General features: G+C 39.2%; 1 protein-coding gene across 3 annotated transcripts in view; it reads left to right on the top strand.

Moving 5' to 3' along the window:
* LOC109036540 (endoplasmic reticulum aminopeptidase 2) overlaps positions 1 to 26,449 on the top strand; it is a 32,442-nt gene continuing 5,993 nt past the window's right edge. For 2 of the 3 annotated variants that reach the window (XM_019050840.2, XM_019050832.2), the window contains exons 1-14: positions 1 to 173; positions 1,784 to 1,880; positions 7,921 to 8,263; positions 13,263 to 13,448; positions 14,237 to 14,389; positions 15,001 to 15,125; positions 15,960 to 16,170; positions 17,168 to 17,324; positions 17,880 to 18,000; positions 19,580 to 19,661; positions 20,259 to 20,448; positions 21,359 to 21,584; positions 22,967 to 23,229; positions 24,260 to 24,453. In XM_019050840.2, the coding sequence (XP_018906385.2) occupies positions 7,929 to 8,263; positions 13,263 to 13,448; positions 14,237 to 14,389; positions 15,001 to 15,125; positions 15,960 to 16,170; positions 17,168 to 17,324; positions 17,880 to 18,000; positions 19,580 to 19,661; positions 20,259 to 20,448; positions 21,359 to 21,584; positions 22,967 to 23,229; positions 24,260 to 24,453 (2,243 nt within the window). In that variant the 5' untranslated portion in view covers positions 1 to 173; positions 1,784 to 1,880; positions 7,921 to 7,928. Of the gene's footprint in view, positions 174 to 324; positions 348 to 1,783; positions 1,881 to 7,920; positions 8,264 to 13,262; positions 13,449 to 14,236; positions 14,390 to 15,000; positions 15,126 to 15,959; positions 16,171 to 17,167; positions 17,325 to 17,879; positions 18,001 to 19,579; positions 19,662 to 20,258; positions 20,449 to 21,358; positions 21,585 to 22,966; positions 23,230 to 24,259; positions 24,454 to 26,449 lie in introns of those variants that run through there. The other variant, XM_072299689.1, reaches the window with a different exon arrangement.

Here is a 26,449-nt window from a genome sequence, read left to right as displayed (position 1 = left end):
CCCGTCCCTCAGTAGGGATTAACGCTTGGGTCCGAGTAAGCGTGCTATGCAGTGCAGTTAATCAGATTATTAATCCCCCCTTCATTAAGCCTCTTGAGTAGCTACCGTTGCCGCGCGGGGTGCCTTGTGCTCGGTGCTGATTGGAACGAGTTTTTCGGTTTCGTTCTTCATTGGTGCGTGTATTCATCAAAATTATTTCAATTCAAAAGAAATCATACACCTGTGATTTCCTCAGATTTGGATGTTGATTTGCTCAAGAGAGGAAAGTTTGGTGGAATCATTCAGATAGTTGATTGAATATTTGACTGTCGGACGTGCGTTTTTAAAGAAAGTCTCTGAATACACCGGTGTGTTCCTTTGAGCCTTTCATCCTAGGATGTAAAGTGGTGTGTTACTGGAGAGTGGATACACACCTGTGTTTGTTAGCGCGGTTTCTTGTTACATTTGGACCGCGTTTATCAGGAAGAAACCAAGCCACGCCAGCTATACTGCCAAATTTAACCGGACAATTTAATTTTTTTATAAGAGAACGCTTGTGCGGATTCCTTTGAGTATATTGAGGAAGAAATACACTGAAATTTGCGCAGTAATCGCACAACCGTTATCGTGTAAAAAAGTAAATTACTCTTTTTAATTTGGCGATAGCTGATGTGGCCTTGGTTCCTTTTTGCTTATCGCGGTCCATTTAGCCTTTTTAGCAACAACTCGTGGATTTCGATAACGACAGTGTGTTTTTAAAATACACCATTTTCGTCGCGTGATAGTGGGTTCAAATGAACACAAGGTTGAGCACAATTTTTTTTTTTTTTTTTTTTTTTTTTTTTTTTTTTTTTTTTTTTAAGTGTTAGTTTGCTTCTATTCAGCTGTTCAATGCTCTCCCTCTAAATATTAGACTTCACTTTAAGAACTCAGAGATCAGCAAATTTTTTTCACATTTGAAATCGTTTCTTTTGGCTGAATCCTTTCAAGATCTCTCTGAGTTTTTCACCACTGCTTAACTTCCTAACTTAATGTTCTAGTATTGATAACTCACGGTATTCACTCTCTCTGTTTTCCAACTTGCTGTTATTGCAGGTTATAAATTTATTATAAGATAAATTTGTTTTAACGTCTTTTTTGTAACTAAATACCATGTTGACTAGTACAATAGCCCCATATGGTGGCTTTATGTATGTTATGTAAAAAATAAAAAATAAAATAAAATAAAGAGGGTGCATAGCAAGGTTAAGCTTCACTATGGCTCGTATTTGATGCAAAATGGCACAGCTTCCTCTGTTTAATTGTTAGTTGGATATTCTAAAACGTGTCCTAGATTTCGATTTGATGATAGGATAAAACTATAATCAGCACAGATACCATCCGACCAAAAAATTTCATTAATTTTCGTACCCTCTTGAACTGTGCTAGACTACAGTGAAAAGTAACAGCAAGTCCAATCGTATTAAGAATTATATGTTGGGTGTTACCAGAACATTTAGAATTTATTGCCAATAATTGAATAAAACGTTCCAAAATATGTCGATAGCCTAAAGGAAAAGTACAAAAATTAAAATGTTTTCGCTATTATTTGAGATTGGTTACCTGTGAGTTGCACATTTATCGCTAAATTGATGACTTTAAAGTCATTATTCAGCTGCAAAAATGGGTATACCTACTTAAGATTCCATCAAACTTGTTTCCTGTAAATTTTGTGCGTGCGTGTCCGAAAACGTATTTTCTGAATAGTTGCTCTAAAATGTTTTTTATTCACGTCTTCACTCCTCAATTTTCCCCCTATTTTCAGTGAAATAAGTAAAATTGACGTCCTATTTTTTGAATTCCGAGGAGGATTCCTTCTTGCGCGCAAGCGCATTTTGGCGGAACGCAAGATCTAACGAAAGGTAAGAGTCAGTTTTTAATTATGTATCGTATCACCTGATCAACTTAACACATAAACTTAAAATAGAGTCAGTTTTAAATTTGTGTTACCTGATAAAAACATCGTCATTAGATTTTTACATAAATTCTGTTAACTGCAATCTTAAGTTCACTTGCTTCTTATCCTCATTGAGATCATTTGGCACCTTCAATAATTTACCTTAACATCTTAACATATTGATCTAATTCAGGAGCATTAAAGAAATTAGGCTGATATAGATAAAAAGGCTCTTTTTTCATTTAATTTTGGCCATGAGATCGATAAGAACTAATGTATAACCGCGCATGTCAGAATGGAGATAGTCCCTTTTGGTCAAAATACGTTTAACTGTAATCGCCCACCCATCTAATTACATCGAAATAATAGTTAATACCAGCGGCTATCAAACTCTTCGGTCAACGAGATCCTTCAGAGGCCCACGGTTGACTACATGATATCTCACGATCAGTTAGTCCGTATCGTCATGCATAGTAGCGCCTGGATGCAACAATTCCTACCGCATGGTTGTCCGCGTTGCGTGTATGAAAAATTGAAGGCGTTCTTACTTATTCCTTATCACTCAAGATTAGATTTTTGAAGATTTTGAAACACTGTAATAGAAATACGTGGTTTCAAACTTTAGCCATGTCTTTGGAAAATGCGCGAGTATCGTCAATCGAAGAGCTTCTTGCAATAAGTATGTAACTTTGGCACGTATCAGCTACTCATCTGGCATACGGCTCCAGTGAGAGCATTTTCAATCTATAATTGAGAGGCTTGGAGGAAAAGGCGCATAAGTGCAGTTTTTGAAAAAATTGAGATATTCGTGTACTCAACTAAAACTAGTTTGAAAGGATATTCTGCGAAAAATTAACAACTAAAATCCAACTCTAAATCATGGAAAAGTGAGTTTAAACTTCCTTTCTGCCATAAAGCTCCATGTAATTTTGAAACTTTAAATACGTATTTCCTTGAAATAGCAAAAACTGCACTTATGGGTCTTGTCCTTCAAGCCGCTCAATTCAAGTATGAGTAAAATTTTGAAGAACTGGAAGACTCTTAAACCAGGGTCAGAAATATTTTGGGTCCAAATTTAACACGCGGTCTCCGTCAGTTTGCCGTTAGCGCATGACGTCATGCGGCGCGGCGTCGGCCTGACATGACCTCGACCTGGCGCTACGGGAGTATCGTTGTGTTGGGCTGTTGAGCCTATCACTGCCGTGCTAAGTTTAATGCCGTATGAGCCTTCAGATGTTGCCAAATTTCCTTCGATGAAAACAGAATTTACAGGGAAAATTTATACATTTTTCCCCAAAAGTTTTAGACAAAATTGAACGCAATTCAATCTAAAATATCTGAAAATTTCAAGGGAAAATATGCTTAAATTGCGTCGAAAATACATGTTTTATCAAGGAAAACTTGGCAACTCTCGAATGTTTATACGGCGTTTTTCCTCAGCGCGGCAGATCAGCTCGAGGGCCCAACATGTTCAATTGAAAATTCTCACTTGAGCGTATTCCTGCCAAACGGAACTATGTGCATTAAGACATGAGCCCTGAGACCCGTAAGCATATGTGCATAACAGGGCTTACGTCATAATGCACATGGTTCCGTTTGATAGAAATACGTCCACTTAATCTTACTTTGCCGTACGCTGCAGTCTTGCCAATGAGAGTGGTACCAGTCACATGTGTTCGATGTTAAATTTTCTCAAAGTTTGACAGATCTGATCAAAATCATCTGAACGATTCCATCATAACAGCGCAATCCAACCTAGACTGTAAATGTATTCTGTAGTCTGTCTGTAGTCTGTTAATGACGTCAGGTACTGAAAGAGGGACAAGAGGGAAGGGTATAGGATCGCCTGACAAACCACTTCGAGGAAGAATAGAAGGGGAAGGAAGGTGCCGCGAAATCAATGTTTGACATCATTTGTAGACGGTCACCTATTTGCAAAAAATGAGAGTTGTGAGAGAGTGACCTAGTAAGTGCGCGGAAAGTGATGCCATTTCCGGCAAACAAGCGGAAAATCTGAGGTGATTTTGGGATGATCCCATGAAAGATCAGTAAGTCTTGATGTCTAATGAAAATTAGCACAACTTGCAGACATTCTTGCCGACTTCTGACATAGAGCTTTGTTATTGGCAAAATACATAACGTCTCTAGCATACAGATGAAAGCACATTTGTATACATACAGAATATCCTGCCCACTGTCAATGAGTTACTTTAGTTAGTCACAGAATCGTCCTTTAATGATTTAAGATTGACAATCGGTCAAAAGTAATAAGATCTGTTCAAACGCCAAGTTTCCGCGTCCAATGTCAACGGATACATTACCCTTTAGAAAAGCATGGACTATGATGTCTAGGCCAAAAAAAGGATGATAATTGTTGCTCCCTTTTAATGGGACAGTTGCGCTGGTAACAGAGTCTTGTTTGATGCTTCATTCTTGTATATTAGCTGACCATTAAGATCCCTCCAAACAGCAACTTTCTACATTGAACATTAACCGAGATATCGTCCTTTGAAAAGTCGGGTTTTTGACGTCATCCACCGCGGTAGTCAAAAACATGGTATGTACTAAAGGGACTCTAGTATGTACTACCGCGGTGGATGACGTCATAAATCGAGTATTTCAAGGCGAGATATCTCGGTTGATATTTAACGTAAAAAGTTTCTTTATGGGCAGATCTTATTATTTTTAGTTGATCTACAAGAGTAAAGCACCAAAACACGATTCTATCACCAGCGCAACTGACCCATTGGACGTATTTATGCTAAAGGGGACCAGAGACAGGCAAAAGAGAAGGAGTGTGCTCGTAAGTTTTGGGCAGTAAGAATGAATTGGAATCGCAAAGCGCCAGTGACGTCAGCGGCGACGACGAAGACGACGATCCGCGGATTTGAGACTTTAACCCATGAGCCCTGTCCACAACGCTCCTGTCACATGCCCACGGCTCATGAGTTAACATATTTTGGCGCTTAGTTCCTTTTGATTAAATTTGAAATCCCACTTTTCCATTTTGCCAAAAATAATCATGCCCGCTTTTAAATTATCCTTTATGCAGTTTTCTGAAGCTCCATCTTTCCTACACGTCTCTAGCTCCTATTAGCATAAATTTGTCCAATAATTAACAATAAGGAAATGTTAGTATTTCCGAAAGTAAACATGAATAAATATTCAATATTCAACACATTGGTCCTCATTCAAATACAAATACCAAAAAAAAAGAGAGAAAGTAAACAGTTACCACCTGTCACCAAAAGAGCGGTGGAGAGTCTTTTATTATTTTTTCCCAGTCTATAAGCTTGAAACATTAAACGCGATTCTGTGACCAGCGCAACTGTAAATTGGACGTATTTCTACCAAACAGACCTATGTGGAGGTGAGAAATATGGGGTGTGCCCGTTGAAGCTGCATAAGAAGCAATGTAAAAGTGGGCGTGATTCCTTTTGAAGAATTGGAAAAGCGGGATTTTACATTCTATCAAAGAGACCTATGTGCCAACTGAATGCGGCAGTCATGAGCCGCGGGCATGGCAAGAGAGCCTTGTGCACAGGGCTCATGAGTTAAAGGATCCCTCTAACGATCTCCCCCTCGCTCGAGTGCGCACTATCATTGCCGCTGACGTCACTGGCGCTTTATTATTCCCATTCACTCGTACGGCCAGAGAACTAACGAGCACACCCCACATTTCTCACCTCCACATAGGTCTGTTTGGTAGAAATACGTCCAATTTTAATTTTTAGACCTCACAGCTGGATTGCATTTTGCAAAAAGGAACCAGGAGCATGCCAATGTCGCTAAGATGGTGCAACTTTCTTTGCCCTGAATATAACCCTAAATATAAACTGATCATCTATGCAAGTTTTATCTTTACTCTCAATAAACTATGAATTCAAGACGAAAATTACCTTTGTAAATTTGATTGTTTCCATTATTTCAGTAATTTATTGCAAAAAATGTATGTTGCACCAGGGCCGGATTTACCCGCTTGCCGCCCATGAGCCGCCTGTAATGTGCCGCCCCCTTCTCATTCGTTTCGAAACATCAATAAGAACGTGCTGGAAATGGAGGGGACGGGAGGGGTGCATAAGACGCGTTTACTCGTGTTGCACACATTTTTTGCGAAAGCCCTGTCAACGTTACGAGCAAAAGTTCACGGAATTTTGCGCGAAAGTTCAGTTCCGTAAACCTATCTCTGTGTGAACAAGGCCTTCCATTTGTAAGAAATGAACGAAACAATTATGCAAGAACAAACATAAATGTGGTTTAATACTTTTAACTTCCGCCGCCGCGCCGCACCGACCGCACTGTGTTTAGCGCAATGCGAGAAGTATTCATGCAGTCTTGTAGGCGCTATGCGTTTCACGTGAACCGCTGCTGACCGCACTGTGTTTGACGCAATGCGTGAAGTATTCCTGCAGTCTTGTAGGCGCTAATACGTGTTACATGCCGACCACCGCGCTGAGGGCTTCTCCTCCTTTTCATCTCAACTCCTCGTCATCATTGCTCTCTGCGCTGCGTCGCTCCATACTAAATTGCGTGTTTGGTCTCTCTCTTAACTCGACTGATTAAAGGTGCTGTCTCTGTGTCACCGAAAGACGATAAAATTAGAAATTACTGTACTCTCAGGAAATGAGAGATTTTGTCGCCTTTTCTCGTTCGTAATTTTTTTTCTGGATCTGATTTTTTATATATGTACATTAAAAAAAAATTGCAAAATTTGCCACGATAGGCCGCGGCCCCTTAAATCCGGCCATGTGTTCCACAATCCTACACTGAAAAAAAAAAGAAGATTGGTAGAATTTTCCATTCCTTCACGCTGTATTTCACACAGCGTGAATTCAGAGTCAAATCCGCCAGAAAAAAGGTAAACGTTACTATGTACCGGTACAGATAACCATTCCTCTGGCAAAATCGACTTTGAATTCAGGCTGTGTAATATACAGCGTGAAAGAAAGGTGCATTCTACCAATATTTTTTTCAGTGTAGCAGCATTGGGATGCGCTTGGTTCCTTTTTGGAAAATGCAATGCAATGGACCACTAGACATGGTACACATTTTAGCATTCTGATACATGTTTCTTCACCAAAATTTCACGTAAAACACGATACGCACAACGAAAATTACCGAAATCAACTCCATCCGAAGATATTTAATGCTTCTTGGTGCGTGAATTGAAACCACCCGCTCATGAAAACTCAATGCTCTACGTGATTCACATCGCGCGCTAAACGTTATCTTGAACGTCTCTGCGATAAAAAAAATCAGGCAACCTCAATCTTGACGCTTTGGCTCAGCTGTAGCAAATTACTCATAGTTTGAAAAACTTATAGTGAGAAATGAACATTGCTCGATTGAGAGGCTTGCTGAAACCGTTGTGGCGCGCGATTTGACTCACGTAGAGCTTTGAGTTACTTGTGAGCGGGCAGTTCAAATTCCTCGTAACCAATGTGAAATACAAATGTTAATAACTCCGTTAGGAGTTGGTTTCAGTAATTTTTACGTGAAATTCTGGTTAAGAAACATGTGTCAGCATGCTTTAATTCGTACCTTGCACTGAAAAAAAAATCTCAGTGTATTTAAAGAAAAGGGTATAATTATCAAGAATTCAGGGTTCTATTTGATCCCAGTTTTTTCTTGGTAAAATTGCCATTTATGGAATTGGTAATTTTACCGAGAAATCTCGGTAAAATTATTGAACATTCTCGGTAATTTTACCGGACCTTGGTAAAAACGCAAATATTTTTTATCGACTGTGGTAGAATTACCGAGATGAAATTGCAAAGTTACCGGGGATTGATTACCAATAAAAGCGGTATATTCTTACCTGAAAAAAAACAGTAAAATACCAGTTTTTAGGTAAGCTTACCACTCTATCTTGGTAAAATTACCAATAATTGGTGAAAAAAGTGAGATGGTAAAGGTACCAACGGACCTTGGTAAAAACGCCGAGAATTTTTTTCAGTGTGTCTATAATGGTCCATTGTTCATCGGAATCCTTTCACTGATTTCAGTTTGGAGAATGGGGCGACACGGGGTGCTGGTGCTGGTGCTGCTGAGCCTGGGCTTGGCGTCGGGGACGCGGCTCTGCCAGTGGGAGCGGGTCGCCGACGACGTCCGCCTCGTGCCCAAGGGCTACGCCCTTGACGTGGACCCTTTCCCGGGCGACGGGGTCTTCAAGGGCCGCGTGCGGGTCCTCATGGTCGCCTGCACCGAGGCCATCAACGCCGTCAAGCTGGACATCGATCCCGCCGTCAACATCCTCAAGCAGAACGTCAAGATCCGCCCTCGGCAATTCGACGGCAAGGTCCCCGATCACAAGGATCTCGTCGAGCCCGACCAGTGGACCGACACAGGGTGAGCCGTTTTTCCTCCTCACTCACTGAAAAATTAAAACGAGTTTTCCGTGTGATTTTGCTAAAAATGGACATTGGACCCTAGCCCCCCCCCCCCAAATTTTAGCGCACCCCAAAATCGTCTGACGTGCATAAAGAGACCATGGATATGGTGTTCTCTGCAAATTTTGAATGAAATCGAACAGATAGATTCTGAGATATTGCTGTAAACAAATTTGGGGGACGCCTGACGGACGGACACACATTTTTTCAAGTATGGTTATTTCGACTCCTGGGACCTTAAAACGTCGAGAAATGATAAAATGTCAACCCCCCCCCCCCCCCCCCCCCTTTGCAGGATGACAATACTTCCTCTACTCTAGGGGAGCGAGAAAGTAAAAAAGCTTGGTAGAATTTACCATTCCTTCACGCTGTATTTTACACAGCGTGAATTCCAAGTCGATTCTGTCAGAGAAATGGTTACCTGTACGAGTACATAGTAACGATTATCTTACTTTCGACTTTGGTCAAATATGGGCATAAAACTGACCGAGGTGTTAATCAGTGCAAAATTTTTCTCATAATGAATAAAAAAATTCTAGGTTCCGTTCCGTTTATTGAGAAATATATTATCAGTCAGAATGAAAATTTCAATGACACGAGTTTCTTCACTGCAGTAATATTTTGCACACCAAAAAAGTGAAACGAGTAGTTCCTTCGTAAAAATTCAATATCGTTATTGTAGCCCACAGGAACTTAATTTGACCCTTTTGCACTGTTGCCGAGATTACTCAATAACAGCATATGTATACGTTAACAGTATTCGAGTCAATTTCTTGGAGTGGTTTTTTTTGACAACCCTCTATTTTTCCTTTCCTGGCAAATTCTCCCCACTAAATGACCCCCCCCCCCCCCCCAAGATTCGTTTGGATGACGTCCCTGCGGGCTGATTATTGAAATCGATAGACTGGTTGCAATGGAGAAACTCGTAGACTAACTAACGACTACCCACGGTAGGTCATGTAGTTTGTCCATCATTTCCCCCTACATATATAAAAACCACCCGTTTCCATCGATAGGATCGCTTTATTTTCCCTCTGTTTTCTCTATGTATAGATTTGTCTATTAATTCCAATAATCAGCCCGCTATGCGATTTGGTTCACTCGGACGCTACTGCCGCACTCGCCGCACGGCTGAGCCGCCTGCTGTGAACTTTGAGGTGTTTCGAAAGGTGATCCGATCGGGCGAAACGCTTGGCACAGAGCACGCAACCGTAGGGTTTGAGTCCGGAGTGCGAGCGACGGTGGCGCGCCAGCTCGTCCGAGCGGGAAAAACGCCAACTACACCCGGACCACGTGCATCTGAACGGGCGCTCCCCCGTGTGTCGGCGGAGGTGCGCCTTGAGATGCGATGACTTGGCGTACACCTTGGAGCATCCCTCGAACCCGCACGGGAACCCTTTGTCGGCCTCCGCGGGGGTTTTTCGCGCGGATTTTTCCTCACAGCGGCCGGAGAGGAAACTATCGTCGAGGATGATGGTGTTGAAAACTAAACTCGTGTCTGTCTCCAGGAGTGGGATCTGGAAAGTGTCCTCCTCGAAGTTTTTCTCGCCCCACCGGTAGTCGCTCCAGGAGCCGAGGACCGAGTCTGAGAGCAAGGTTTCGTCCAATTCCTGGTCTAGGTCGTCCGGAAAAAGTAGCTGGTGCGTTGTCTTCCCCATGACCTCCGTTTCGTTCTGAAATAGAAAAATAAAGCAACTCTTGGATTCTAAATATAATGTAAATGTAATTTTCAACATTAAATATTATCATATCTGAGATATGAATCTAAGGTATCTTGAGAGAAGCTAAAGTTTTAATTTGCTTTCTTCAAAGCTTAAAACTTTCGGGTAATAGTGCGAATCGAAACATGTCTATAAGTGCTAATTGTGCATTGTTATAATTCCTTGTGCAATTTAAAAAAGAAGAAGAAGAAAAAAAGTGCTACGCCCTCTTTCGGCGTGATAATGGACTTAATTATTTTCCCAACTGCATTTCGTTTTCACGTTGCCAACTTTCCTCTCAAGTTTTATTTTCTACCAGAGAAAATTTTCTGAAATTTTCTCCTGCATTTTAAAATATAGGTATCCTCACAAAATGTAGAATCAGGATTTTTATCAATTTTCCGTTGAAAAAATAAAACATGAGAGAATTGAGGCAACGTCTGATGTAGTTAGGTTGTTTCTTGTTGAAACGGTTCAGCTATAATATTTTGGATTCCAGAGATATTTTCTAGAGGAAACTCAAATTCTATTTTTTTCAAACCACTGGGCAGCACAGTGGTCTTGAAGAAGAAGAAAAAATGATCCGAAAATGTAACCCTAAAACGATGTGCAAGGGGTAAATTTATGGACCTAAAATCGCAAATTAAAAATCTTTGCTGGTTCTATTTTCGAGGTATCGCAGTTTGAAATTTGTGTAGTAAATGCACGTTTTCTACTGTCTTTGATCCTGTTTTTTTGTTTATTTGTACGTTGAATCGGGGTCAATTGGTTCTCGTCGATCGATTCATGTTTTTATTTTTCGTTCGATTAATGTCGATCAAATACATACCCTCTCGTTGCATGCAGATCTCCCATCATACTTTTCTTTTAATTGAACAATCCGCCTTCTGCTGCGTCTGCAGCAATTGTTGGTACGTATATGTTGTGCGTACTGATTTCAGGTATTACATACTTGACTCTCTGAAGGCGTTTTATGTAGGAAAGTAGAGCACCCTGTTGGAGAACAACAGAAGTGAGATTGAATGAATTGCTCAATCCCTACTTCGTTCTCGGACAGGTTGCGCTATTTGCGCACATAACACCCCTTCAGAGAGTCGAGTATGTAATGAGCTAATATCAGCACGCACAACATATTCGTAACTACGATTGCTGCGGACGCAGCTGAGGGCGAATTGAAAACAACCGTAAAATACACGTTGAAAAACATTTTAGCTCTTTAATTAATATTGTTACCGATAGAGAGTTGTATTTTATGGTCTTTTAATGGGGGATTTTTTAAAACATTTTCACGATAAACTAAGTTTAAATGCAGAATAATTTATACAACAGCTACAAATTTTCAGTCTCAGCGGAAAGTTTAGCCTACACTTCCCGTCAAGACTGAAGAAGCCCCAACACCACAGTGGTCTTGAAGGGAAAAAAAAAAAAAACTGTGAAAAAATGTACTCAAACATTGTTCGCAGGGGGTGAATTTAAGGTATGTCAGCGTTCCCAGGGCTTTTTACTCTGGAGACTTTCACAACTTTGTTCTGACCAATATTCTAAAACGTTATTTCCATCAATGAATTCTAAACTTTGCTCCACGTGTCTTACACTGACATGGATTTTTAATGATTTAGAGGGAGTAATGAGTATTTGCTATACTTCACAATGCTTTACTTAGCTCTTCAAGTCTTTAACGTGCTTATGCAATTCAGGGCCCAGGATCAACTAAGATTGAAAAGATCATCTGAATTGTATGGAAACATTTCCGAGCAAGCTTATCTGTGTAATTCATTTTTGCATTATTTTACATTTTTTTATCAAAAACTCAAGCGAACTTCAAAAAAGCACCATCACCCCCCTCCCATCCCCTCCCTTTCCCAAACAAGACTTTCCTTTGTGTTGTATACTGGATTTTTAGCTTTCGGTTTTCTTTTTAAAAGTGGACTTCAAAGTTGATTGAATTCTTGATTTTTTTTTTTTTTTGCTTCAAGACCACTGTAACAGAAATTTGACCCAAAAATTCGCCGCCACAGTAATTCACTTCCTGCGAGCAGTCAAAAATAATATAACAGAACGTAGACTTCATACCATATTTTTCCCGCAACTGGTCTAATTTCCCACTGCTGTCAAAATCGAGTCCGGATTTGCCGTAGAGCGTTCAAGTATGCAGTTTCTACTATTTTGTCTATGATCGTCCAGACCTTAGCTTTGAAAGAAGCAACAAGGTGACATCACACGCCGAATCCCTTCACTCCTTTGAATGTATATTCGAGGATACAGGTATTAAAAGCGAATAAAGAAACTGCACTTTCTACACGAAACGGAGCTGCTCTTCAGACAGAAGCCATAATGCAATAAAAAAGCACTAAATTTAACAGAACAGAATCCAGAGCAAAATGAGAGACCGGGAGTCGGGACACTGGGTCGAGGTCCTGTGGCGCGGCGCTTATCGTCCCGCGGTAAAAAGCAGATCCTTGCTGAAACGAGCCAGACGCGATTTTTGCGTCATTAGTCTACTCTCTCGAGACCGTGGAAGAAGGGGTTTATCTATCCCCTTAACGCGCTCCTGCGGAGAGGTTCATATTTTACTCTTTATCAAGGTGGAGCGAATGATTGTTTTTCTGAGACTTCATCAACGATCCGATCTTGTGAGAAACACGCACTGAAAAAAAATTCTAGGCGTTTTCACCAAGGTCCGTTGGTACCTTTACCACCTAACTTTTTTTACCAATTATTGGTAATTTTACCAAGACAGACTGGTAAACTTACCTAAAAACCGGTACTTTTACTGTTTTTTTTTCAGGTAAGAATACCACTTTTATTGGTAATCAATCCCGGTAACTTTGCCATTTTATCTCGGTGATACTACCACAGTCGATAAAAAATATTGGCGTTTTTACCAAGGTCCAGTAAAATTACCGAGAAAGTTCAATAATTTTACCGAGATTTCTCGGTAAAATTACCAATTCCATAAATGGTAATTTAACCAAGAAAAAACTTGGATCAAATAGAACCCTGAATTCTTGGGAATTTTACCCTTTCCATAGTAAATACACCGAGATTTTTTTTCAGTGTGTGAGAAACACGGGAAAAATAAAATCTTGCTGTTTAATGAGGCTCTTAGTCCGACAGGTGGGTATGTAGCCAAATTGCTATTACATAAAATCGTTTTATTTAATTACAATTATTGGTCGAAGCTGTTTTGCATAATTACCGTCGTCAGGACTAAAATATTATGATGTTTTATGGACGAGACTGATTTGTTTGTTGCAGGAATCTGACAGTGACGTCCGTTGAGGTGAAAGAAAACGAAAAACAATGCGTTTTAACGTTGAGCGGTAATTTGAAGAAGGGCGAATACTACGAATTGTTCATACAATTTGAGGGAGTTCTCGGAACGGACCCATCGGCTGGATTTTATCAAACAACTTACTTGGATCAGAATTCCGGAGAAAAAAGGTGAGCGTAGTAGAAGCGCAGATTACGAAAACTTCAAATTGTATACGGTATCTCGTCTCAGTGGCGCTTTCCGTCAAAATTTTAAAAGAGCAAATGCTGAGAAGAAAATTTCTATTATAAACCATGAACTTCAATTCATACGGCTCAACATAGTTTTTGCTTGGGGTACTGTAGTTTTTACTAACAGACTACGAACTTCGGTTCAGAGACCCAAAGTACATATTTTGCGAGGGAAAAAACTACAAAACTAACTAATATGTCACTTTTACAATGCTTCCGTGCGCTGTGCGACACCCAACCGCCACTGGTCGCGATCTTGCCAGAGCTCTTTCAGCAAATCGCATCACCTCTTTGTCTGCCTTATAAAAAAATACATGCCTTTCACTAAAAACAGTGAATCATTTTTTTAATCAGACCAGAATCAGCCAAACTTTATCACACGTTGTCCAGTTTAATCTAATGTTTTATTTTGTAGACAGAAACATTGCAGCAACACTGGAACTTGAAATTTCGAGTGGATAATCTTCATAATCCGAGGTCATTTCTCAGAAAGTTCAATGACGTTAAATAGTTCAACGCTCTATTTAAAGAAAATAATATTAGAAAAAATTAGGCAATACGCGAAACGCTGTCACGCTGATTAGTCAAAATAACAATTAATAATTTGAAAAGGGAGTCTTGTGTCAGAAATTTGTGAATAATATTTAACCGTTTGCCACTTATGAATCCTTCCTCACATTCTCCACGCAATGGATATAAAAATTATTTTATGACCTTTAATGACGCAGGTGGCTCGTCATTATGAATCTCTTGGACGGGAAGGCGCCGCAAGTTTTCCCGTGCTTCAACAGGCCCGAGTTCAAAACTTACTTCTTACTCAGCGTTGCCCACAAATCTGAATTCCATGTTCTCTCGTCTGAACCTGTGAGTCATTCAAAATTGTAAGTAGCCTCATCATCATCGGGCTTTGATTATTTACAACTTTTTTACAACCTTTTTTTCCACCGGGATGGACAAAAGAAATGAATCATTGAGGAGGAAACTGGGGGAAGAGGGCCACGACCCCCCCCCCCCCCCCAAGGAACCAGGGAGAAGGACCTCCTCCCAAAATATCAAAATTTTTAAATGGAGCCCGCACTTGTGACACGCATATCGAGTGACTGTCGTCCACCGTATTGCCCATCTTGGTTTATACATAAATCTGTTGGACTCGTAATAAACACCAGTTTTACACCATTTACTATAAGTTATTTTAGAACATAAACCACTGTAGTCTTAAATGTGCGAAAGATAGTGATTCGTGAGTATACATTAGTATACATAGATTTGTTTTAGGTATTCGGACGCTAATATTTATTGTATGTGCGGATTTAAAAACTATGAAGATACTACAAGATTTTAGATCTCAAACAATTTTAAATATCACAAATATTTAATGCGTCATATATCGCAGCACTGACAAAATGTCGTCCGGAAGTAAAAAAAAAATGTATTTTTTTAAATTTTTTGTCTGCGTTACTTTTAAATCGCAAAATATTATGTCATTTTTCAGAGGCTCAGAGGGTGCATGGGTGCGGGATTATTTCATGAAAATCCCGAGCATGAGCGTCGGATCATTGACAATATTTGAGTCCGATTTCACACAACCGAACAATTATCGCCAGTATAGCAATCCAGGTAAGGAGACATTTTTGTCTAGCACTCATGATCCAGCAAAATCTAAAAATTTGAGATCGTCAAACCGTTAATACGGAATAAAATGAAAATAATAATAATAATAAAAAGAAAAAGAAAAACGGTAGAACACGTAATTTTTAATCGCAAGGTGAGTGTTGAGTATTCCGCCCTCGCACCTTCCGAGTGTAGGATGTTCTTACATCTTAAAGGGCAATAAGCAGATAACGGTTCGGAAAACGCCTTCAAATCTTAGGTTAGGCAAAAAATCGTACTGTTCCATGGTTATCTACTCAATCTTCGCTCTCTCGTTGATTAACCTTCCCTTGCCCTGTGGAAAAGCAAAAATGATTTGCTACTTTGGGAATTTTTTTAGATAAATATGAAGGTACAATTTTAAAAACACTATAAGCGCGCTGGTTCCTTCTTACTAAATGCAATCCATCTGGGCTATTTTTATTTTCCAAGTTTCCCTCGTGCTGAACTTTTCTTTAGAAAGTCCGATCAGCAGCAGCACAAGTTCACTTTGTTATTAAAATCGAAGGATTTGCTCTGACGCAATCAATTTCCTCTGAAATTAATACATTTTAGGTGGAAAAGCAAAAATGATTTGCTACTTTGGGAAATTTTTTCAAGATAAATATAAAGGTACAATTTTGAAAACACTGTAAGCGCGCTGGTTCCTTCTTACTAAATGCAATCCATTTGGGCTATTTTTATTTTCTAAGTTTCCTTCGTGCTGAACTTTCCTTCAGAAAGTCCGTTCAGCAGAAGTACAAGTTCACTTTGTTATTAAATCGAAGGATTTGCTCATTTTCCCTGATTCTTCTTTTTCAGATGGTGCCAACGACCGTGCACGCGTAGGGATTTGGGGTCGCGGTGACTTCGTGTCTGCCCTCACCCAAAGCCAGTCTCTAGCCCCCAAAGTTCTCAGCTCGCTGGAGGCTTACCTCTCTTACCCGTATCCTTTACCGGAACTAAATCTCGTCGCTTTGCCCGGCTATATCTCCGACAAACCCATCGACGGTTATGGACTACAGCTCTTCAAGTAAGACTTTCAATTGGACGTATTTCTATCAAACGGAACTATGTGCATTAAGACATGAGCCCTGAGACCCGTAAGCATATGTGCACAACAGGGCTCACGCCATAATGCACATAGTTCTGTTTGATAGAAATACGTCCAATTAATTCGTTGTTCGACTACTTTTCGTGATCCTACGTATATACACACTGAATCATTGGGAAAAAAACACATTGGATCTAGGGTCGAGACTCTTAAAAACATCGACAAGAAAAAATACTCTTGATTCAATCGGATTTTTGCTTAAATCAAGAACCAAGCCTCTTAATCTGAGCGCATTTCCTTTTGATTTAAGCAAAAATCTGATCGAATCAAGGGTATTTTTTCTTGTCAATGTTTTCAAGAGTTTGGACTCTAGATCCAATGTGGTTTTTTTTTTTTCTTCCAGTGATACTATCGCAATTTTCCTCGCTTAGTAATTTACACTACAGAATTATTTGTGAAAAGTGCTTTATTCATTTAGGAACCGATTTGAGTCAATTACAAGTAGACAGTTAGTTTTAAGGCCAGGAAGTGTGTTTTTATTGACACACACCCACACACTGATGTCTTTCACCTTCAAGACTTGAATTTGAAATTTTAAATGTACATATTTTATTTTAGATATAAGTTTGATGAGAGTTATGATCTTTCTCGTTAGGAAAAACCGTCATATGATCATTCGGTGAAAATTTCAAAGAAAAGTAATTACAATTTTTGCCAAGAACGGATTTTTCGCTAAGAGAATACTGGGTATAAGCTTAAATGTTCATACGATCATCTTCCTTGCCATACCCCGGCAATAAGGTGCTTATTCACTCGGGCTACTGTTTAAGTGGAAATTTTATACCGTACAAATCTTCAAGTTTAAAGTTTGGTATCTGCTCCTCGGCTAAACTGAAAATTTATGTAATTGCTTCTTCGGTTTATTCAAAATTTAGATTTTTTCAATTAATGATGACTTTTGATGAATTTTGTCCAGGGAGAGTGACCTGATGAACGGCGACAGTTTCTGGCTTGCTTACCGGTTAGCAAAAGCGATGGCCTCTCAGTGGTTGGTTCATCTGTCAACACCAGTAAATGCGACCTCAGTTGGTCCTGCATTGGCTAATTTTATGGCTCTTAATGTAGCAATGCAGGTAAGTAGTCATTAGGTTTCATTATTCTTATTTCAAAAGAGAACCTTTTTCATTTCATAAACCTAATTCCAAATTTTTGTTTCTTTCCTAACGCTTTAAGTTTCATCATTTTTTCGCACCTCCGAAGAAACTTGGATTCAACAACTCAAGCTCAGAGCAAACAGTGGCGAGGTGTGAATGATCGATCATGGTAAAGAAGATTAGTAGGGGGTTCGTTGCGAGCACCTTGTATATCGATCCTTTTCCATAGGTTTAAATGACAGATCAATCTATGTATTGCAAAGCACTGGATGCAAAGGCTTCCCCGGTTAGAAGATTTTAATGTCACTATACCTATGACGTAAAATTAATTTACAATCAGGAGATTCAATAGTACCATGACAAATTTGAATTTCGAATAGCTTACTTTCTGAAATTACGGGTTTTGAGCTAGACATTTCAACTGCCATAACTCTGGTTTAGTTTGACACTTTTTGTACGATGACGCACTCTTTCCTCCAATAAAAATTAAAAGGATAACAATTTCATCAACTTGATATTCTTTGTTTTAACCAGTTGGAGCAGCCTGTCTTCAATTCATATTTAAGTAACCTGCAAAGTCTTCTGATCGAATACAGCAAACCGGTTCCTTACTCGATGGTTCCTCTTCAGAAAGATAACATTGTGGCTTTTAAAAGTATGTTGTTTCGAATTTTCATCTATTTAATCTCTCTTTTCGTCCATTCAGAGACAGGAAGTAACCATTAGTTAGACTTCCTTAGAGATATACGCAGGAATTAAGCTCGCCCTGGTAAAAATTGACAGTAAAATCTGTGCTCCAAAATACCATAGACCTACAGCCGGCTGTAAAATTTCTAATAGCATCTGTAGCCAGCAACACAATTTCTTATAGCCGATGGCGATTAAGCAACAACCTGGCGATAAAGTGCATGCTAAACGTTACTAATTACGGATGCTAGGACTTAGTGAGTTATTGGACTACCGCTCTCTTTTTGGGCCGCAGTATCTTGATTTAATTTTCGAGGAAAGCTCCGTAATTTTGAAGGATGCCTGCCAATCCTAATATGTTGGAGCGCCTTCAATTTCGTATGATACTGTGCAATACCTCTGGTGTGAAATAGTTGCTTCAAGCGCCGCGGTACGCTGCGGCGCGGCGGGCGGGCAGCCGGCGCTGAACGCGCGTTGGCGCCTACAAACCTAACAGGGATACTTCACGCATTGCGCAATGCGTGAAGTATCCCTGTTAGGTTTGTAGGCGCCAGTGCGCCGCCGCTCCGCTTTGTGTTAGGCTCTAATATTTAATCTTGCGGAGTCAGCGTTTTTCAACTCATGACTTTGAAATATTTGCGCACTCTGTATGGATTATTCTCATTTTAATTGATGAAAAAAAAAATATGTAGTAAAAGAAAATATAATGTGCGTTTTGTAAATATTAAGGTGATTCCGTACAAACTTAAGGATTTACAAAGCACACGAATTTCTACACAATTTCTTATAGCCTCTTATAGCCTATGGCGAAAAAGCAACAGCCAGGCGATAAAGTGTAAAGCCCAGCGATAGGAACTACAGCCCGGCTGTATAATTTTTTATCGCTTCGTGTAGCGCGGCCGTATGATTTTTTCCACTTTTTACACAGCCAGCTATATGTTTTTCTATCGCCCTCTTCGGTCGGCTATAAGAACTCCTATGGTATTTTGAAACGCAGCTCCTATCGCCAATTTTTACCAGGGCGTTGATATGTTGAAGCATAAAACGCATAAAATTCCGCCATTACCCGGGTAAGGAGTGGAAAACAATGACAACTGAAATCATAGAAGAGATAAATCACAAAGATGCATGTCATTTGTCAGTATTTTAGCTGTTAAGAAATTATGTTTTCATAATCCCTTTGGTGTATGTGTTTAATATGGCATGACAAATACAGAACAGCTTTCAAAAAAATGGAATCCATTTTAAGTGAAAAAAGCAACAGACTTCCTCGACTGTTTCTATTTTTGCTGAGAAACAAACTTATGGCACCCAGAGAGCCATTTAAAACTGTGGGACGATTAGAGAAAATTCATCACAACGGAGTGCTTCATTTGTCAAAACTAAAATTTAACTTGGCTTGTGACCATTCACTGTCATTACGCAGGAATTATTTTTCTTAGATCGACTCGAAAAATCACAAAAAACCTTTCGTGGCCAGTTTTTGAAAACTTCAAAAACAAAGGTCATAACGATTTAAATAGTTACATTTCAATTCTATTTTACAGCTCAACTTGTTTTTCATATGTTGGAGCATTGTCTGGGGACAGAGACCTTCAAAAAAAGCATTCATAACTTCATAAAAAAGAGGTAATTTTAATTCTCACTGTATTTTATCCCATTCGTCCAAATCTAATCGAGCCTCATGGATGCCCATATTGCATATGCACGAAAGTGAAGGAGTTTTGACTGTTAAGCCATTCACCACTTCACTCGCAGCGCAGCGTCAACAGCGCGGGCTTTAGTGCGAGATCCAAAATGGCAGAGCGCTTTCAATTCTTCGTTCATACTACAAAGGTATCTTTTAGACGCGAAGAGTAGCATACAGGCGTAGGATTCGAGCATCTTTTGTAGTTCGGTTTTGATATCGCGATGTGCTGAGCATGATTTGTAGAGCAACCATTCGTGTCTAAGAGATTTCCTCGAAGTCTTAAAGCAAATTTGAAGGCATTTTATCATTAGATCCTCTAGAAATAAAGCCCGCCGAAAAATGAAACGAGCCCTTCAGAAAGGTTGGGCATGGAATTTTCGCCTAAAACCACAAATTTTGATGTTAATTACTTCACAGTATAAATTGATAGGATGAGTCACTGAAGAATTACCTTAAGTCCTTAAGCCACCTGTAACATTCTCTCTTTCTGATCGATGTGATTAATTTGATAGATGGATTTTATTTTCCTTTATCAGAGAATTCAAGGTGTACACGGACGATGATCTGTGGAGTGCTATGACCGAACAGGCCCTTGCCGACAAAAGACTCTTGCCTGGGATTCAGCCAAAATCCGTAAAACAAATCGTGGAATCGTGGATCGTCAAGGATCGACTTCCGTTGGTCACCGTGACACGTCACTACAATAAATCGGTGACAATTACTCAGGTAACAACCAAAGGCACAATATCAATTATTATGCGTAAAATCGGCAACAGCACCGGTAAACTAACTGCATGATTCTTAAGTTGACGATTTATCGTTCTCTATCTTTGCAATGCTCTATAAGAAGCAATTGGGCGTATTCATGCTAAAGGGAACTATGTGCAAGTGGAAAGATGGGGCATGCTCGTTAGATTAGGGGCCATAAAAATGAATGAGAATTTTAAAGTGACGTCAGCGGCAACTGAAGAGACGCACTACGGGGAGATCGGTGACGGGAATCTTTAACTCATGAGCCCTGTCCATAACGCTCTTGTCACATGTCCACGGCTCACGAGTTGGCGCTCAGTTCCTTTGGATTTAATGAAAAACTTTTCCATTTTCTCAAAAGGAACTATATCCACTTTTACATTGTTTCTTATCCACCTCACTACGAGCACACCCCATCTTTCCACTTGCACATAGTTCCCTCTAGCATAAATACGTCCAATTGGACCGCATTAAGCAGAAAGGAACCAAGTCACATCGGCTATTGCCAAATTTTATTTTGCAAATATTTTTTTACATGAAAACAGTTGTGTAGATTTTTGTACAAATAATAGTGAATTTTCTGTACCGTACGAGACAAATTCCTTAAAATTGTCAAAGGTATCCGCGCAAACGCTCTCATATGTAAAGCGATTTCACATGCCGGCATTTATCGGTAAAATAATGTTCAAAGAAAATTTTGCGGTATTTTGAATGGATTTCTTTTCAAAAAATGAAATATAACCGGAGATTTTTAAACATTGCAATGAAGTTACGAATCTTTTAATTTAGCCATCGATATTTACGTATTTGATGAGACTGCATTCTCGTGCGGTTTCAACGAAAGTTCTGAGCGCTTACGTGATTCTCTTCTTTGGCTTGCTCCTAGGAACCATTCTTAAGGTCTGTGGATTTGCTGCCTCCATCAAACGAAACCGACAAACCTGATTTGTGGTGGATTCCAATCGTGATTGTCTCAGAAGACAAAGTCAAGGAATATGAAAATATCTCGAAAATCATGTCTTGGTTAGAACCTGTACCGCAGCAACAAATATCGATAAAGAATAAAAATTTTGGAATGGATCATTACTTATTATTCAATCCGGGTAGTATCGGTGAGTTTCCTTGATAGATTTTTGTATTATAATTCTCATGTTTCCCAAACGCATTGAGTTTTGTCGTTAGGTAATTTAGAATTTGCCTACACAGGAGAAAAACACTTTTTTGCCTCGAAAATTTTTTAGGAACACTTTTTTAAAATAAGCAACTTACTAAAATCCAACCAAGATGTCATTGCAGTCAACGAATGGTAAAATTCTCATTGTCCGTCGATTTTAATTCCATTTTCGCTTTTTAAAATGCAGAAAACCGGAAGTAAAACTGTTCCAGGCTATCCATCAAGGTAAGACTTATAAACGTCTGCAAGCCACGAGAAACGGGCAGTTTAAGTCCTAAAACGTTCAAAGTCAGCCCAAAAATCTCCGTCATTTTTGTTCTATATTGAATCTAATTCTCATACTGTTCATGATTATACTAACTTATCATAAAAAATCCTTCGCAGATTTTAAAAAAATGCAATAGTTTTCTATATTGAAAACAAAATTTTACTCAATTATTGGGAGTCAAAAGACTTCAGAATTTTTCAAAAGGAATATTAGAGAAAATATTTTTAGCTTTCAACTCTTCGATCACGCGAATGGAAGAGTCTTTCACTCTCTCTCTGTCTTCAAGTAAATTGATAACGCCGTACAACTTAAAACATGAAGAAGCGCCTGCAAATTCACAGTTCTGCTTATTTACTTTGAATTTCTTTCTTTTTGTAGGGAACTCCTGCCTATTGAAAAAGGGCTCATGAGGACCACCAGATTTTTACTTCATATTAGATTTGAAGTAAGTAAAGTTTTGGTTTTAAAGGCGCTAATCGTTTAATTATTTTTCCATTTCACAAATAAACTCAGATTTATTTGAACTGTGAATGAGGGTGTTTTATGATAAGTTAGTACCATGGTTTCACCATATTATGGTCTTTGCGATACAACAACTCCTGAATTTTTCAGAAGATTGTGGATATTTCAGTAATATGCATTTCATATATTTATTTTCCTCTTCTCTTTACTCCTGTTTACTGTTGACAGATGAAGGAAGATTTATGTTTTTCGTTCGTTTTTTTGTTGGGAGCAATATAATTTTTTATTTAAATTGACACGAATTAAAAATTAATTTTACTGCCCAAAATTAAAAACTGAATCCTTGTAAGCGGAAGTTTCCATCATTTATGGATTTAGCAGAGAGTTTTTAATTGTTGCTAGTTTACCATAATATTTCAATTTTCTTGTAAAAAAAGAGGACGAAAAATATTATTTTAATGGCTTCTTTTGAGAAACGTCTCTCTTTCATGCCCTCCCTCTCGAATATAAAAGCTGTCATGTTTTTCTTCCTTTTCTTCTTTTCTTTTGTTATTTTTGATCCAATATTAAAATGTATTTTAACATTGCAGGGCCGTTTGTCGTCAACTATGACAACCATAATTGGTTTTTGCTGTCTCAAAAAGTCGGGACCTTGCCGGAGAAAATCAGGATTCAGTTACTCCACGATTCAATGAAACTTGCACTGAGCAGTAAGCTAAGCTACATCACAGCATTGAACATGACCTTATTCCTGCGCTACGAGCAGGCCCCGGCAGTGTGGAAGACTTTCTACCCCTTGGCAGACCAATTCCGCAAACTCCTCGATGGAACAGAAGCCGCTAAACCTTTCGATGTAAGAATGATGAGGTCAATAGTTAGACTAATGATTAGACCGAAAGATATCGCTTTGAAAAAAAAAAAAACCAACATACACGGCGCTCTTTATCTGTTTCATTTGCGTCTCTTGGAGTGCCAATTGGGTAAAAAATCACTTTAAAAGACACTTTAAGTGAGCTCTAAAAGCAGCATATTTCGATCAAAAAGTGCAGGGTATTTTTGAGCAGCCAACGGACTAAGCATGTAAATGTATTCTGAATTTTATAAAAAGCAAATAAACAAAAAAACATTGATTTGAGCTAAAACACGTAGGCACAACAACTGGACTACATTTTGCGATTCGGAACTAAAATGTTTGGCTCACTTTAGAAACAACGTACGTGTGTACCATTAGTTTCCCTACGTACATAAGTCTTTTTACGGATGAATTAGAAGTTGTAGTTCTTAGTTGCAAAATGAACTACAGTTGAACCGCAAGTTTAAGTCGCATTTGGTCTACATTTTTCAATTAGGAGCTAAAATTTCTGGCTCAGTTTAGAGACAACGTATGTATTATTAGTTTCCCTGTGGACATTAGTGTTTTTACAAACGAGCCAACAATTCTAGTTCCCAATTGCGCAACGTGGTTCATTTTGGGGGAAAATGAGTTGGGAGTGGTTTTGAATTTTACTAGTCATAAATTTTCCCTTGTCAAAAATCTTAAAGTCGAAAAAAAATAAAATTTGCTCTTAAAATTGGGTCTCATGGGGGGATGCAACTTTAAATCTCTTGTTCTCCATTCAAACTTGATGCGACTTGGCGCGGCAGTGGTGAGGTGTTAATGATCGATCATCGATATTTCTCCATTTAAGACTGTGGTGAAGAATCGATTATTAAGGCGTTCGTTGCAAACTAGCTGTTTATGGATCCTTTTCCACAGGTTTAAATGACAGATCAATCGATTTATCGCAAAGCACGCCACGCCACTGGGTGCATGCGTGCCTATTAATCTCGATCCACGTTAACCAGTAATTCCTTTTTTTCCTTACCTGCGATTCTATTTACAGTTGTACCTAAGAGGTTTAATCACGCCGGTTTACGATGCATTGGGCGATGAGGGAAGTGAATCCTCGTGGAAGCAGGAGTTCAGGTCACAAACGAAGCACTTGCTCTGGCAAGCAGGTTTTGACCCATCCATCATTGAGGCCAATGACTCGTACAACCTTTGGATGTCTGTGCCAGATCCAGACTCTGGAATGTTGTAAGTAACTCACCTTATAGTGAAAAAAACTTCACTTTCGCGGACCGAAATCCAGCACTTACGGGAAACCATAGTTTTCAGTACTTCACAGGTAACTGAGGTTTTAGAGGTCGGACAAACCGAACGTCGGTCTGAGTGATCGAGATCTTAGGTAAAAAATACGAGCCTAAGTGTACCTGAAAAAAAACTTCAGTCAATTTAAATTCGGTCTATGGGATTGAAAACTTCTGTCAACTTACCGGGACTAAAATAGGTTTCAGGACATTCCGTCGACGATTTTTTGTCCACGCACCTGTTTTGTCCGGGAGTTTACGTCCATGCGTAAAATAAGCAACAGCGACTTGGTCCAAGCGTTATAATTAAGTCCGTACGTAAAATTATATGGACAAAATGAAATGAGAAAATTGAGAGAGAAGGTTGTGCTGTTATGGTAATTAATTTTTTAAATGAAATGTTTCTTTCTTCTCTTGATTCATCTTTTCAAATTGTCATTGGTGAATATTTGGTTTTATGTCAATCCTTAAAATTTTCAATACGAAGTGTACCTTATGTATACCCTTTTTTTAAAATGAAAATATTCCTTCTTATTAAAAACGTTTACATTATTAAAACGTGGAAAACATTTTCCAAGCGATGGCATTGATATCTATATCAATGAGCCGTAGTGGCGTTGAAGTTGAAAGAAACTATACAAAAATGAATAAAAGAAGGGGAAAACCCAAGAAGTGCGAAATTTTTGGTTCTTACCCATTCGCACACTTTTAGAGTCAAGTTCGTCCAATTATGAGCGTTTGTTTACGCGCACACTACGCTGCAGCCCAGCAAAAGCACACAATTTTTTCCCCATCAATTTAGATGAGAATAATCCAAACAGAGTGTGCAAACATTTCAAAATCATGAGTTGAAAAACGCTGATTCTGCGAGTTTAAATATTAGAGCCTAACACCGAGCGTAGCGCCCGGCGCGGCGTGCTGCCACTGGCGCAACGCGCACTGGCGCCTACAAACCTAAGGGGATACTTGACGCATTGCGCACTGCTTGAAGTATCCCCTTAGGTTTGTAGGAGCCAGTGCGCGCCGCAGCGTGCCACGGCGCCTCAAGCAACTATTTCACAACAGAGGTATTGCACAGTATCATACGAAATTGAAGGCACTCGTACATTTGAAAGATGACGGGCATCCTTTAAGAGTATGGAGCTTCCCTAGCAATATAAATCAAGATACTACGGCACAAAAAGAGAGCGGTAGTCTAAAAACTCACTAAGTCCTGGCATCCGTAATTAGTAGAATTCAGCATAACTTTCGAATCTCACTAGAGACAAAATTGATTCGATTTAGGCAGAAACATTCTTGAGTATGCCGTTGAGAAGATTTTATTTTGAATCAAGAATAAAATAGCGGAATGAAACCGGGTTTCTGCTTGGTAAGTGACTTTTCTTTTTATATTTATAGGCTTTTTCCCTCTTTAAAAAAGCATTATTTTCTTGATTGATTCATAAGGAAATCTTCTCGGCGGTTTTGAGCATATTTCTGTTTGAATTAAGTGACTTTTTACTCTGATGAAGTTCAAAAATCACGCTAAACGTTATTGAATACAGATACTGGGACCTAGTAAGTTTTTCGACTACCGCCGCTCGCTTTTTGTCGTCGTCACTCGATTTAATTTGTGATGGAAATCGGTCAGTCCTTTGAGTTCTCGTTTATCCCAAACATGCAATAAGAGTGATTTAAGTTGCAATTTTTCTTTGCGTTGCAAATTGCTCACCTCTCAAATACATGGAGCTCAACTGATAGATCGCTCGAAATCTCCATGTAATTACTAAATTATTCCAAAATGTTGAAATCCAATGGTAAAAAAATTGCAATTTTATTCAATTAAATCGCAATTTTATTTCAACATTTTCCTTGCACTGTGTTAGGGCCATCTATAAGATCTCTTGTCAACCTCTGGCCACCAAACCAGTGGTCAGACTCTGACCAGCAGTCAATCTGCTGAT

The sequence above is a fragment of the Bemisia tabaci genome, chromosome 4, assembly GCF_918797505.1.
Source record: "Bemisia tabaci chromosome 4, PGI_BMITA_v3".
In the NCBI taxonomy this organism is placed as follows: domain Eukaryota; kingdom Metazoa; phylum Arthropoda; class Insecta; order Hemiptera; family Aleyrodidae; genus Bemisia; species Bemisia tabaci.
Note: the sequence above shows the minus strand (reverse complement) of the source record. Positions and strands in the feature narration are given on the sequence as shown.